The following is a 16,005-nucleotide window of genomic DNA, read 5'->3' as shown; positions in this document are numbered from 1 at the left end:
TTTTTAGAATATTAAGTGTTAACAAATCCCAGATTATTCTAACTAATTAAATCAAAATAATTTTTGGGGAATTTTATTTTAAATTCCAAAAAATTAAAACCCAGAGTGAGTTCAGCGTTTTGGTTGTATTTTGGTTATCGGGATTCTGTAATGTTTTGACGAACCCGACACCAAACCCATAAACACAACTCAGAGGACTAAACCCCTGAAGGACGGCATGCAGCCGAAGCTCATAGCGGCTAATCCCGAGCCTTTGCAAAAAAAATTCCCTAAATCCTTTCCGGGATTTCATTATGCTGTCATGTTTCTCTACTGAAAGACTGTTTACCAAAGTTAAACCTCTTGAATTTCATAATAACGTAATAAACTCCACCTTCAACTGCATTTAAAACAAATGTTTTTAAAGAAAAATCAGTTTAAAAAATAATTTTAAATAAATGAATTCAATAAAATGAAAAAAGGAGCAAGAACCCAAAAATGAAAATAAAAATATTTATTATATTTCTATAAACAAAATAAAATAAATGCTAATAAATACTTAAATAACAAAAAATCCATTATTCAAGTTATTATTTTATTACATACAGCACAATCCATTATTATATTTATATCTTTTGGTTATTATTTTATAAGTGTCGACTGATTTTCAGCATTACTATAAATTTATATTATTAGCGACAAAAAAAATAAAAAAAATAAAAATTGATGAATTGATCAAAAAAATTAAAGTGATGAAAGGAATTTCAGGACATTCCACAATATATAGTATATAATATAGTAATAATAAATGGATAAAAATTACGATACATTGTGACTTTAATGAACAAAAAGTGTAGTAGATGTAGTAAAAAAAGAAATAAATCACTTCAGGACATGATGTTACAGGAAAATAATCAACTTCAGGGTGTAAGACGAGCTTGGCGACATCACACCACCATCACGTCATTGATTACTGAACTGTTTTCTTACCAAAATAATGCCGATTTTTAATATTTCATGCTGCTGCTATGTACATATTACACCAAAATCTGGAAAAATCTCATTGTCTCAATGCAACTGCAAGCAAAACACAACCCTCTGAGGCTGTTTGGTTTCCAAAAAGATTCACCTCACTTGGTGTTAAGGGTTCTCCATCTCCATCTAGTTATGTTACCAGAATCTGCTCCAGCTCTCTGCAAGATCTCGAGCATTGGTGTGTCTGAATTCCTGTCAACGTTCCAACCCAAAACGTCTACCCTGATAGCTTCGGACTTTCACACAAGAGTGAGACTTTCACCTCCATCTGAAGAATGTGGTGGACTCAGCATTTCAGAGGACTTCTGGAAGCCTTTGCAGAACCGCGCAGTAGAATAAATACGAGAGCCAACAAAAGCAGCAGTCTGCATTCACAGCCCAACAGCATGTGAACCACAGAACTGCATAGAAAAACGTTTTCAAGCTCGCAGTTTCTCCCCTAGAAACTAGATTAGTCTCAAATCAGGAGAAGAGTATATAAAAAGTAGATCTCCAAGCTAATGGTGATTTCTCCAGCACCAACAAGTCCAACATGTGCCTTAAACACACAGAACTGGAAGCAGCCCAGTTAATTAAAGATAAACTATTATTTCAGACATGTAACCTTGATCATGTTTGGATCAAGTCAAAAATCAAATCAGTTTTAATCAAATCAAATCTGTGATACTGATATTTTTCTATAAATTCTACAAACATTCACACACTCATTCTGGAGATACCACAAATAGTTTATTCTGAGAATGATTCACGTTACAGGAAGCAGAATCCACCAAAACCACTATAATACCACAAACATATTGATTGGACATCTGTTTCTAAGATAACGATCAATCATGCAACAGCAAAACGATTTAGAAAACCACAAATGTTCTGTTTCCACGTCAAACCCAAACTCAGACGCTCTTACCCTCACAGCCAGACGAATGGAACCAATCACCATCGGTTTGGTCGGAACGGGAATCCCGTCCGGCCCGACTTCCTGGTTAGGTTCCGGCTCCACCCACTCGTTCACCAATTCCGTCGGCCCTTCCTCTAGAGCGACGGTCCGTCCCTGGAATCCTGGTTTTTCATAAAGCAGCCAGCTAGAAAAAGCAGAACGTAGCAAAACATTTATATTTATACAGATTGGTACAGCACCATCGAACATTCACAGCTGACAGAGCAGACGCAATATATAATATAATATTTACCAGGTCAGGTATTTGCACTTAATTGATTTTTCTTCACTCTCAAGGGAAACCGTCCTGAACAGGTTTGAGGTCAAGCCTGTTCCGACACGTCTGATTCATTAAAGGGAATTACCAAGTCTTTATGAATCCTGTACAGGGATTAGACTTAATTTGTGAAAAAAACACTCTGAATATTTGGCATTAAGCTAATACCGGGATCGACGAAGCTTTATGTCTTAATAATCTACACGTACATCTAATCTACATGTGAGCTAGTTATTTCCTATTCTGGGCTGTTGATTGGAAGATCATGGTTCAAGTCCTGGCACCGCAAAGCTGCCACTGCTGGGTAATTGACCCTCTCTACTCCAGAGTGCTGCCCCTTGCACTCCGACCCAAACGTCCTTAGCTGGGATACATGCAAAGAAAAGAATTCCACTGTGCTGTAATGTATGCACAGTGATAATATAGGCCTCTTCTTTTTCTTTAGATAAACTCTGGGAGAAATTCCTTCAAGGGTGGGTGAGATAAAACGAAAAAGAAAAAGGTACGCCAAATGCAAGGTGACCATTTAATGATCCATTAAGGCAAAAGATAAATGAAAAAAAGGTTAGGTTCTCGTTGTAGCATCGACTTCATTCCGTTTTAAATAGCCGTGATTATGCTATGGAACTTTTAGTCGTGTACGTTAGTTACATTTCTGGCCCTTATTCAGAGCGACTTGCAATTTATCTCATATTTTATACAACTGAGCAATTGAGTGTTAAGGACCTTGCCCAGGGGGCCCAGAAGTGGCAGCTTGGTGGACCTGGGATTCAAACTCACAACCTTCTGGTCAACACCTTAACCACTAAAGCTACCACATACCCATTAGTCCCTTTAGTGGCACAATTAAAATCAAATGTAAATCAGAAATGAAATTTTCTTCTCATTTTGGGAACAAACAAAACTCCTCACCATCCTCTGACAATTTTCAGAGAGATGACAGGCGAGAGCTGTAACGACGTGGCATCCTCGACATCCCTGAACACCTCGTACGCCTCGCCGCCAAACTGGGCTTGCTGGAAGATGACCAGCTGTGAGGATACACAATCTTATTAGAACATTGTCATGACTTTGTTCAATCAGATTGCAGAATTGTTTGTAAAAGTACCTTTCCGGGCCGCTTGTGAAAGCCTCTTACTGTTGTTATCTGCAAAGGAAATGATATATTTAGAATTCTTCACACACACACACACACAATTACAGAAGTAATTTGATGGATTTATAAGAGAACCTGAATCCAGCCTGGGAGCTGATCTTCAAAAAGGAAAGGACTGCCTTAATGGTATCTTAGTACTCTTGGAGAAAATTATATGACCTGACCACTAAACCGAAGCCCTGAGGGTCTACATTCCTCCAGCTCGGATGTACATAATTCATGATTTGAGAGTTAAGAGTACGGTTAACATAACCGTACTAGAAAAAGGATCGGAAAACTCACACTAAGTTCTTACCCACCTGAGTGTGTGTAGGTGCCGGTAGTTTGGCTTGTTGTGCTGGTGGTTTGGGTGGAAAGATTGGTGCTGGAGTATCCGGAAACTTCTTCTGACCTGTATTTGTGTCTGGGATTCCAGAGCTGACTTCTGTCTGTACTGCAGGGATCTTAGGAGGTGTTTCTGGTTTTTGGGAGCTACCTAAAGCAGAGGGTTCTTGATCTATCTTCAGGTACTTCCCCAAGTAATCAGGAAGCTTGATTTCCGAAAAGTTAGGAAGCAGAGGCGGAGTGTGTGGGCTCTTTGGTGATTCTACAGAAATACCAGGTTGTAACACAAGTTCTTTCAAGTTCCCTTCCGCCTGACCTGGAGGCGCAACTGCAGGTTCAGGCGTCTTCAAGTCATTTGTGTCTCCTGGAGCTGGAACCTGTTGGGATGTTGTAGGAGATGTAACCCCGTTTGAAACAGCTTCAGGCTGGGTTTGAGGTCTCCTCAAGTTCTTGGAAGTGTTCATGAGGTTCGATAAGATGGACATTCTTTCTAACCGTGAAGCTACCTTTCCGGAATTTTCCTCATTAGCCTGATCTTCCCCGTTGTCCTTATTCTCTGTGGGCTTTTCTTCGTCATTTTTTTCTGCTCCCCGTCTGGAAGACAGTGCTTTAAAAATCATACTCTCTTCAGTTCCCTTACGTTTCGGAAGCTGTTTATTCCTCAAGTCTTCACTTTTCTTCTTGATCAACATGGCCGGAGATGGATCTTTTGGGCCTGTGGTTTTCCTAATCCCGAACTTAAACTCGTCGGGATCAAAGGTTTTCTCAAAGTGATCTTCTTTAATAGCCGGCATGGCAAATGGAGGCAAAACGGTCCTGGACTGGCCATGCTTTTTAGGAGGGAAAGAAAAAGGAGAGCAGAGTTCTTTGATTTTGCGTATGAAGTCCTCAGAATCATCCAAAGTGTCCTGGAGGGCATTGTTGCTTGCTGAACAGTCCTTTTTCCTCTCCATCTTATTTTGCTTCTTCTCAAAACCTTGGTCCACATCCAGCCAGCTAGATGGAGACGCAGTTTCTGAGAGTTTTTTAGACGCCAGTAGAAAGTCCTGAGCTGTCATTTTTGGAGAGCTATTACTCAGTGAAGGTAGTCCCTTAGAGGTGGACGAATTCTGTGAATTTGTGTGGTCGGGTTTACGTTTCTGGTTGGAGGTGCTGGTTTTTTTAACCTCAATCGTCTTCTCTATCTGGGAGGTCACTTGCTCTGTACCTTTTGGTTGCTCAGCTTTCTTAACTACAGGTTTCTGATCAGCAGTGAGCTTTCCATCTTTAAGTTCCAAAGATCGTTCCAGTTCCATCTTGGCTAAGGGTTTTGTTTTGGTCTCTTCCTTGACAGACTCTGAGGCTGGTGGTTTCGGTACTGGTACTTCTGTATCAGCTGCCTTTAAGACTTTTGGTTCATCTTTGTGGTCTGGAGCAGATGCAGGAACTTCAGCCTCCTTGTGACCCGCTTCCTTTGTGGTTTTAGACAGAATGTTTTCTGCAACACCATTCGTCGCCATGTTGTTTTGTTCTTCAATCAAGGACTTTGTGGAGGATTTTGAAGTATCCTGTGTGACCTGTGTTGAATTGGACTGCTGAAGAGTTTCAGTCTTGAGGTCTTTGTTCTCTACATGGATGCTCACTGTTGGTTTGACAGAGGTTTCCTCAACAGTTTTAGGAGACACGTGCTCCTTATCTGTGTCTGCAACAGTTTCTTTATTAATAAGCTCTGGTTTTACTTGTGATGTACCAATATCCAGGGGCTTTGTAGCTTGAGAATCATTTGCTCCCAATTCTGGTTTTGTTTCAAAAGCAGGACTCGCTTGATCAGATACTTGACATGGAGCATTCAGGTCTGCTGTATGCTCTTCAGATTTAATGCTCACCTTCTGCAACTTGTTAGATTTGTCCAATTCCTGATTAGATGTTTGGCTTGGAGTCAGATCTGAGGTACGGCTCACCTCTTCGCTCACCTTGTTCGCCTTTTCTTTCGATATTTCAGGTAGAGTTTTTAAGTCTGCTTTATTCTCCACAGCCTCAGTGTCTGCTTTAGGTAATTCTTCGGCTTTGTCCATTTTCTGTTCAGACACCTGATCTGAACTATGAACCCTGATCTTATCTGTGCTTTGCACTTTGTCAGCCTTTTCTTTTTTGCTTTCAGACACTTGAGATGAAGTTTTTAACTCTGTTGTATGTTCTGCATCCTGCACATCCTGGGCTCGAGTTTCCTTTTCAGAGATTTCAGGCAGATTTTTCAACTCTTCTATGGCCTTCTCTTTAGCTTCCACTGGTTTCTGTTCAGCCTCCTGCATTAATTTCACATCTGGTTTATGGTCCTTGATCTTATCATCATCCACAGTCAGCCATGGTTCAGCCTTGACCTTTTTCAGTTCAGCCTCTGGAGTTAATTTTAAATCTGCTTCTATCTCCTTGTTCTTATCATCCGCTCTTAGTACAGTCTCGAGCTTGTCTATTTTCTGTTTAGACACTCGAGCTGAGGTTTTCGTGCCTGCTTCTGCCAGGTCCTTTTCCTTTTGAGTTGCTTCAGATGGAGTTTTTATATCAGTATGTTTTGTGGTGTTCACAGTCACATGCTGGAGCTCTTTGGCTACATCTCTTTCCTCTTCAAGAGCTTGAGGTGAAGGTTTCAAGCTTGCTGTAGGCTTGGAGATCTTCTCACTCACACTCTGCACCTCTGTTTCCAGGTTCATGCTCTGATCCTTGACTTGAGCCACACTGTCTTTGTCCTTCTTCTCTTCAGGCACTCGAACTGACTTTTCCAGGTCAGTATTATTCTCTGTGGACTCCACGATCACACGTTTTTCTTCTGCATGGTCCACGTTTTGGTCTGACACTTCAGTAGTCCGAGTGTCTGCATCGAGTTCTGCTTTCACTTTTTCCACCTCTCTTCTGGATTTAAGTTTAGTTGGATGTTTCAGATGTGGTGAGGGTTTGGTTTCTGGTGTAGGCTTTACCACAACATTCCCAGCAGCTTGGTCATGTTCAGCAGATTTGCCAAGAGGACCGTTGACTGAAGATGAATCATCGTTTGCTGGCCTGGCATCAGAAAGCGAGGGTTGCTTGGATGAGTCATCTTCCCCATAATCAAATTCGTCCTCTGTGGGTCGTTTCGGAACGCTAGGCAGAGTCGGGCGAGGCAGCTTGCTTCCTGTTGGCGATACTTCAGCCTTGGGCTTTTTTGGACTCTTTGGGCCAATGAGTCGTGTTTCGTGTGTTGCCTTGTCCTTTGTGCTACTCTTTTCAGGCTGCTCTGGCTCTGAAGGAGTTTGAGGCTTGTTATCAGTCTCAGTTTTGTTTACTTTAGAGCTTTTACTCACTGAGAGTTTCACTGATTTACTCCTGGGAGTTTTTTCAGTAGGGGTTTGTGGCTGTGTTTTTGACTTTGCACTTTCTTTAGTGTCACTTTTTTCCTCTAAACCGCTAGGAGATAACGGCTGCTCTGTTTTCTCCTCAGTGTGTTTTGAATCAGTTCCTTTTTTCTGGTCTTTGGTATGAGAAGATTTAGGTGTCTTACTCGGTTCTACGACTGCAGGAGCTACAGTTGCGTCTTCCTTGACGGGTGACCTGGTGTCAGTTTTACCAGGTGGTGATGTTGGTGACTGGGGTTTTGTAACACTGTTACTTGAGCTGGATTTACTTCTCTCAGCCTGCGCAGTCTCACGTGTCTGAACCGAAGAGGAAACCGAGGCATCGGGTGACATGCCTGTGTTTAGTGTTTTGCTTGGTTTTGGCAGAATTTCAGGTGGCGTTTTCTTTGGAATTTTTGACTTGTCTGCAGTCTTAGTGAACACATTAGGCAGGTCTTTTGTTGTTGGAGATTTACTTTGCTTTTTCTCCTTCCCGTTTTGTGCAGGCTTTCTCGGGCTTTCCACTTTTGTGGCCTCTGCATGGCTTGTAACTCGACCCGTGCTGGCTTTTGTCTTCGGTGCCACTGGTGGAGCTGGACCCTTTCCAGCAGTCGCTCCATTCGTTCCGCTGATTGCTTTGGATGCTGCGCCCGAAGTCTGCCGATTGCTAACCCCCGACCCCATAATTCGGGTCTGTTCCTTGTGTACAGGCATGTCTGGCGTGTCCTCTTTGAGATCTATGACGTTATCGAGAAGCTCTGAAGGGCTCACTACATCCTCATCATCAACCTGCTGTTTTGTATTAGCTTCCTCTTTTATGGATGCATCATTGTTTGAGTCATATGACCGCTGGTCAGGCTTTTTAATTTCCACGCTGACGTTCTTAAGGCTTGGTACACTGCAGGAAACAACAACAAAAAAAAAGTTATGCTTAAAGAAGAACATTTTTGAACATTTTTCATCGCTCAGTCTTAAAAGCCAAGATGGATATGTAAACATCAATACAGTTCAAAGCAGAGTATAATTATCTTCTTTATCCTCAAATCCAATTATGCCCGACTCTTTTATTCGACGCTGTCCCAAAAATCCCTAATTATAGTCCCACGCAACCACCCAGTGTCCTCTAAACAAGCAACATAGCAACTGTAGTAATAAATGACTCATCTGAGGCTTAACAAGACATTCAACAACCATGAACCTTTGTTTCGAACATAATTAGATTCATACATAAATCACCACGTTATAGCCTACAGCTTCAATGTTAGCATCTGAGTGTCTTTTTAGTTCTGCCCGTTAGACTCACGATCGCAATGGTGTGGAACGAATGTCTGCTAAAACCTACAAAACACACACACACACACACAAAGACTACAACTGCATGCTAATAATGATTCAGTTTAAACATGTTTAAACGTGTCGCGTTTGGATTCCGTTCCAATCCGTAATAAAGCTTTCGCAGAAGTATTTTAAAGTCGCTGATGGTGAGTCACACAGAGCAAACCACTTAGGGAAGAAAAAAAATCATTAAGCGATGTCCTGATATGTCTCTGGATCTCGATCTCTCTTGCACGCAAGTCTAAATGTACAAAGAGTTTTTGGAGAAACGATCACGCTGCTGTAGAAACTTTCACTCGCGCTGATGAAGGAAGACATACGAACATGACTCAAGCATCATCCCTCAATGATTCAATCCTTTCTTAATAGTGAAATCCTACTCATGCACATTTGTTAAAATCCCAGCCTTTTTCCGATGTTCTTGGATTTGTTTCGTGAACGACTTATTGCTTCCGTGCTGATCTTCTGAAAAGCCGCAGGAGCTAATTGTTCTCTGCTCATATTGAAATTCATGGGAAAAAGGAGATCATGTTACATGCAGAGGTTTCATCTCATACAAGCTATATTTGCACGCACATACACACACACACACACACACACACAATAATACACAGAAAGCACAATTTAAACGCACAACTTACATTCTGACTTCGGATTTCTGCTTGCTTTGGGAATTTTCGTCCACGTTTGTGCTCGTGTCTTCTTGTTCTCCCTCCAAACTCGACTGCGAGTTCAGCCACACTCTCTTGGCAAAGAACTTCTCACTGGTGGAAAGTTTCACGCTCCTCCGTTTCATGGACTTCGGTTCTGGTTCCTCATCGGTTTTGACCTCCACAGCGTCCTGATACACGCTCGAATCCGACCCGGAATCCTGCGCCTCTTGAGCAACAAGTGCAGCCCTGAGGCCCAGGACAGGGCTTTGTCGAACGGGCGTGACCTGACCGAGAGAGCTGCTCTCGCTCCCTTCCTCCTCCAGGTGCGTTTCCACCCACACGGCTTTGTGTATCTGCACAGGCGAGGGTGAGGCCACAGCGGATTCGTGCTCCGCCTCGGGGGACGAGGGCTTTGTAGGGCTTAAGGCCTCCTGAGAGCCGCTGCTCAGCTTGCGCGATCTTCTCCGGCTTGACGTTTTCTTCCCCATGTCTTCGGTGCCACCTGGATCCGTAGAGTCGGACTCGATCCTACACTGGGAGCTCAGCGTCACCCCGGCGAGAGCGCTGTAATTCCCTTGTCCTCCAACCACCGGTTTCAGAACTGTCTTTTTGACGTCTGGAGATTTAGGTTCGGAGTTCTCCTTTATCGGAATTTCCGTGCATTGCTTAATCGTCTTCTGAGTCACCTGTCTCTCGGGTCCATCATCAGTGATGCTGATTTCCTCCAGAAACACCCGGAGTTTCCTGCTCTCCTCCGCCACCAGCAGCTCCGTACCCTTTTCCTCTTTCACTGTTTTCACCGCTAAGTTCCTAACACTGCCGCTGCTGTCACTGTCTGCAAACGGAAGGTCTCCTCCGTCTGAGATGATGGAGGCCACGCTCTGCACGCTCGGGCTGCCTTTATCTGAGAAGAAACCCTCTTCTCCTTCCGTGGACGTCGACCTCAAACCTCCAGAACCGCTAGGGCTCGAAAGAGGTGACGCATTTTCCCCCGTCCCGTCTGACGACGACCTGCTCCGTCCCTTCCTCCGGAGGAAACTGGCAACCCGGTTCAACACACCACCACCACCTTTTTCCTCAGAATTCTATCGAGCCAAAAGACACAAACAAACACGATTAGAAAAATATCAAAACTTGAAAAACATCCAAACTATCCAACACGTGCATTCCACTGGCAGAGCGCCAACACCGGAGTTATTTACCAGCCGATCTTTCAGATAACTGCTGGTTAATAAAGGATAAACAACTTTATTAACTACAAACCTGGTTAATAAACTGCCTCTGTTAACCAGGATTTAACCTGATAAGAAGTTTCACCTCATTCTAACCTAATAAAACTCCTGAGATCGCCGTTTAAGTGAATAAGCAAATTGTTCTCAGGAATCATTCCGGTCTCTTATGCAAATGTAACGTCTTTTTCTTTCTCTCTCTCTTTTTTTTAAACTTCAAAAACACCGCAGCATTTCTGTTTTTTTTTTTCCATTTTCATTTTCACGCCCAAGTGCAGACGTAAAATAAACACCGTCTTGTAGACTTTACAAAACCATTTGAAATGAATTAGTCTGGACTTTTTTTTTCCAGACTAGAGTGCTCCATCAGGTGTAACGATGTTCTCCTGAGACCTGAAACTTGATAATAGATTTACAAAAGAATGAGAGAGAGAGAGAGAGAGAGAGAGAGAGAGAGAGAGAGATGTCCAGTTTCCTTGGAAACTTTGAGCAGTGACCTGAACGTCTGCTACATCCTCCAAAGACTTGTAAAGTTCACTGCATTCACTCTATCAGGCTTTCTCTTTCTCTCTCATGCTCTCTCTTTCTTTATTTCTCTCTCTCACTATCATTCTCTCTCTGTCTCTCTCGCTCTCATTCTCTATATCTTTCCCTATGTCTGTCTCTATTTCTCTTTGCCCCCCTTTTCTCACTCTCACTCGCTCTCCCATTCCTTCTTTTTCCTCTCTCTCTTTATTTCTCTCCTTCTCTCTCTTTCTCCCTCTCCTTCTCTTACACTCTCTCTCTCTCTCACACACATTTACGGCTCATCTTTCTCATATCCAGACATTGTTTTCTTTCCTTTATCCACATGAGCAATAATAATAATAATAAAGCATTACTGTTGTTGTTGTTCTCATTTGCATATTGTTTCATGTTAAATCTGATTTGAAGCAAAACCCTTTCAACATTTATCCCTAACACGGAATGTACATAACTGACATCTCTCTGACTCTAAATTACACATTAAACCCGAGTTTGTTAAGTTAAAAACGCTCAAGAATTCTTGGAAAATCTTTCCCTCAAACCCAGATAAAGTTGCTTTAAACTTCATGGAGCGTGTCAGAAACTCGAAATCTGCCTTTTATAAACATTTTCCTCTTCCTCTGATTAAAATTCTGCAGGAATAAATAAACACTAAACTCAGATCGAGTCAGGTATTTTTTTTTTGCATCAAAGCACCGTTATTATAAAGTTACAGAATAACGCCACGCTGGCGCGCGCACACTATTTTACATACACACACACTCGCGCGCGCGCGCGCACACAATGAAACAGACACACTTTTCTGAGTTTTAAAAGTCGGGTTCAATTCATTTTTAAGGTGTAAAGTGCGTGAAGAAGGAAGAGCGTACCTGACTGCAGCCCTGGGAATGCTGAATATCATTAACACTCTCTCTCTCTCTCTCTCTCTCTCTCTCTCCCTCTCTCTCTATCAGCGTGACCGCGCAGGCGAAAATGAGCTGTACACGCCCCCTCCGTGACGCACGTGACATTCCAAAGACGCGCCATTTTTCCCTTTTCCCGGGCAGAAAGTGTCTTTTTTAAACATTAGCACATTAGCATGTTTATTTTAAACCAAAAGTTGTTTTTTTATCTTAGAAATGAAAGAAATTATACATTTATTTACACTTTATATTATATTTTATTCTATTTTACTTACACTAAATGTTATATCCGCATAAATTTCTGTTTAGCTAAATCTTTCTTTTTTTTTCTTTTTTCTTTTTTTTTAGCTAAAATGAATCTCATTAATCTGGAACGTTCATGTTTGTTTCATATACTGTGTTTTTCCAGACTAAAATAAATAATTTATAATATATATTTGTGCTTTTAAAGTAAAGTGATTTAAAGTTAAACACAGAAAACATTCCTATGGTTCTATTTTACTATTCTACAACTTTCACTTGAAATATTAGAATTTAAAAGTTACAACAAAGATGGATTGGTTTACAATTTAAAAAATAGGTAAATATTTTATTAATCCATCAGTCACTTTAAAAATAGCGAACTAAGTGATATTTTTTTTGCTAGTGTTTTTATTCTGCAAATTATTCTCATCAGCCTTCAGCTCCATGTAATCCAGACTCGTAATTTCCCAACCAGGAGAATCGAAACAAACGCCACTTCAACCTGAAATTCCTCCTTGTCATTCTGGAGCAGTCACTTTACCACTATGAGCTCACTTCCTGTTTACACAGTGACGTCAACTCAACATGGCCGCTCACGACATCAGCCGAAATCTAAAGGTTAACTCTAGAACACTGACTCTACAGCTCACTGATTCGTTCTGAGGTAAATAAACGTCCCTCAGTGCAGTTAGCCGCCTAGCCTGTCGCTAACCAATTGAAAAGTGTGTTTTTTCTGCCTTGTGTCTCAAACGGACAGAGATTGAACATGTCATGACGACATCCAGAGATACTTTCTTTATATATATTTAGATTTACAAAAAAAAACTGTTTATAACTTATTTCTGAAACACTTATGTTTTTTATTAAATGTTAACTATATTGCCAAAAGTATTGGGACACCCCTCCAAATCATTGAGTTCAGGTGTTGTTTTTCAGGGGTTGGACTCGGCCCCTTAGTTCCAGTGAAAGGAACTCTTAATGTTTCAGCTTCATACCAAGACATTCTGGACAATTTCATGCTCTTTGTGGGAACAGTTTGGGGATGACCCCTTCCTGTTCCAACATGACTGCACACCAGTGACCAAAGCAAGGTCCATAAAGACATGGATGAGTGAGTTTGGTGTGGAGGAACTTGACTGGCCTGCACAGAGTCCTGACCTCAACCCCATAGAACACCTTTGGAGACTGCGTCAGGTCAAACATTTTGGGACGTTACCTGCACATGAGTGTAATATGGAGTTGTCCCGCCCCTTCGCAGCTATAACAGCATCAACTCTTCTGGGAAGGCTTTCCACAAGGTTTAGGAGTGTGTTTATGGGAATTTTTGACCATTCCTCTAGAAGAACATTTGTGAGGTCAGGCACTGATGTTGGACGAGAAGGTCTGGCTCAAAGTGTCCACTCTAATTCATCCCAAAGGTGTTCTCATCATTATCCAAAATGTCTTGGTATGGAGCTGAAGCATTAAGAGTTTTTTTTCACTGGAACTAACCCCTGAGAAATAACACCTGCATTTAATGAGTTGGAGGAGTGTCCCAAAACTTTTGGCAATATAGTGTATATTTACTCTATCCAGTGTGCAGATTGTTCGCTTTTTCAAAATAAAACAAAACCCTATCATTTCTCTCTGTCTGAGACTGATATAAAATATAACATGTTTAAAAAAATCACCTCTTTGTTTTTCCTAACACATTAAAAGCTGTAAATTTCTTGCTGCTCTATTTATACTGGAGGAAAATTCCTGCTCAAATCTAATTGGACGCTTTTAAAAACAGTGACCAGACAGGCGAAAATGACCTGACTCGTCCTGCCTCACCCACTGCTACCGTGTTACAGAAGCTAATTCTTCTAAAACTTTAACTTTAGCCATGTTTCTGTTTTTCACAGAGGTTTGTATGACGTAGAAAGTTTTACTAAAAGTTTTTAAATCACTTTAAAGTGTTTTCTTTTACTTTAATTATTTTTAATTTAATCTTTTGTAGGATATAAACACTTATAAAACATATTTCTTTTACACTCGTATTGACTTTGTTCTGAAAATTTAAAAACATATTTTTTTATAATTTTTTTATATACCAAAAATCTGATTTATTTTATTATTGTACATTTCATACCTGCTATAATTACTCCAAGTCAACAATATTAAAACATGTAAAAACAAATCTTTTGCAATGAAATATAAACATGTATAAAACTCTGTTTCTTTTACATGCATGTGCATTTATTTTTTCTGAAAATTATTTTTAAATTATTTTTTATAATTATAAAATATTTTCATATACCAAAAATTTGATTTATTTTATTTTATTGTACATTCACACATTTTTATTAATTAATTACTGCAATATTTAAAAAAAACTCTAACCATTTAACTTTGTTTTTTTAAATTATGTTTTTATATATACATATATATTAAAAAAAACTGAACATAACCTGACAAGAATCCTTCACTTTAAGCATTTATAACTGACCGCAAATCAAATATTAATGATATATTCACGTAATCTAAAACTAACCATGTGTATAAAAATAATAAAAAGAATCTCTTTAAGCTTAAAGACAGAGAAAAGTCTCAGAGGCTTGAGCTTTATTGATGTCATGTCAGGAATGTTTGCCGTCACACCCTGAATGTTTATACTCAGAAATAAAAAATAAAAAGAGGTTAAAATCTGCATGATGAGAAGATCCTCACTTACCTAACCGCCGCTTTAACTAAAAAAAAAAAAAATCCAAACATCCCGGCGAAGTTTAAGAGAAATAAGAGCGATTCGTCCGGAAGTTTCTGGGATTATTTTTTATTTTTATTCAGGACGCCGTCTGTGAGAAGCTCCTTCACCTTCAGCCACCGCATTAATAATAGAGAGAGAGATGAGAAGATCCCAGCTGAATGAAGAAACTCACCATGTTTAATTGATCCCGCAGAGAAGGACGCAGGCTCGGGTCACTACGCTACGCTAAGCAGTAGCTCAGATCTTCAGGTCAGAAAAGCAGAAGTTTCGGAAACTGTGCTCCATTTTTCCAGCAGAAAGAAAAAAACTGCTTCAACGACTTAAACACACGAGTGCATTCAGCCTGGAGATTCAGCACAGAGACTGACAGAGTGGAAAAAAGTTGCGTGAGGACGCCATAAAACTCACACACACATGCACACACACGCACACACACGCACACACACGCACACACACGCACACACACACACACACACACACACGCACACACACGCACACAGAAACCCTCTTCAGCCGTTACGCAACTGAGGCACAAAGTCAAACAGGAATGAGTCATCAGACGCTGCAAAGGTGTTTTAGCTCATGAAGGCGGCCTTGGGCGGAACGGCCACGCCCTGAACGCCCACTCACACACACACACACACACACACACACACATGCACTCAATACAGCTTAAACAACCCTGACCAGATGAAAGAGAGATCAAAACTCTCTTGGATTTATTCAGCTGAGCGCTGGGATTGAAGTCAGCGCTTTATTTTATTTTATTTTATTTATTTATTGTTTATCTGCAGGTTTACGCCCAGCTCCTGACTCCCTGCGCTCCGTCAGTTTATTCCTCCATGTTTACTGTGTTTTATTTTTTATTTCTCAATTATTTTCTATCTTATTTAATTCCTGTGAAGGTTCCAGAACATTCTCTATACCGGCTGTAATAATAATAATAATAACAATATCAATAATATTTTTATTACTATTATTATTATATTCTCATATTCCTGTGTATTACACTTTAATATTTTTTTACAAATTTTTTGTTTTACATTTTTATGTAACAGTTTATTGTGTATATATTATTTATTTATCAATATTTATTTATTATTAATTTTTCTGCTAGATTTATGTACATTCAGGACGTATTCCAGCTCAAGACCAGTATTCCTGATACACATTGCAGATCAGGAGGAAGCTGTGTGTGTGTGTGTGTGTGTGTTTGAGAGAGAGAGAGAGAGAGAGAGAGAGAGAGAGTGTGAGGTTGTGTGTGTTTTTCTTTGTGTGTGTGTGTGTTTGAGAGAGATTGAGTTTGTGTGTGTTTTTCTTTGTGTGTGTGTGTTT

The 16,005-nt window shown here is 40.5% G+C and overlaps 1 protein-coding gene across 3 annotated transcripts in view; it reads right to left on the bottom strand.

Moving 5' to 3' along the window:
• Positions 1 to 16,005, bottom strand: part of crybg1a (crystallin beta-gamma domain containing 1a) — a 92,489-nt gene that overhangs the window by 26,387 nt on the left and 50,097 nt on the right. Inside the window, exons 1-6 of one of the 3 annotated variants that reach the window (XM_058399294.1) lie at positions 14,843 to 15,110; positions 9,032 to 10,128; positions 3,684 to 7,953; positions 3,337 to 3,375; positions 3,141 to 3,259; positions 1,922 to 2,096 (exon numbers count right to left, since the gene is read on the bottom strand). In XM_058399294.1, the coding sequence (XP_058255277.1) occupies positions 1,922 to 2,096; positions 3,141 to 3,259; positions 3,337 to 3,375; positions 3,684 to 7,953; positions 9,032 to 10,128; positions 14,843 to 14,845 (5,703 nt within the window). In that variant the 5' untranslated portion in view covers positions 14,846 to 15,110. Of the gene's footprint in view, positions 1 to 1,921; positions 2,097 to 3,140; positions 3,260 to 3,336; positions 3,376 to 3,683; positions 7,954 to 9,031; positions 10,129 to 11,666; positions 11,779 to 14,842; positions 15,111 to 16,005 lie in introns of those variants that run through there. The other 2 variants (XM_058399293.1, XM_058399292.1) reach the window with 2 other exon arrangements.

The sequence above is a fragment of the Hemibagrus wyckioides genome, linkage group LG09 (assembly GCF_019097595.1).
Source record: "Hemibagrus wyckioides isolate EC202008001 linkage group LG09, SWU_Hwy_1.0, whole genome shotgun sequence".
NCBI lineage: Eukaryota > Metazoa > Chordata > Actinopteri > Siluriformes > Bagridae > Hemibagrus > Hemibagrus wyckioides.
The sequence above is the reverse complement of the archived record's forward strand: the minus strand, read 5'-3'. Positions and strand labels throughout refer to the sequence as shown.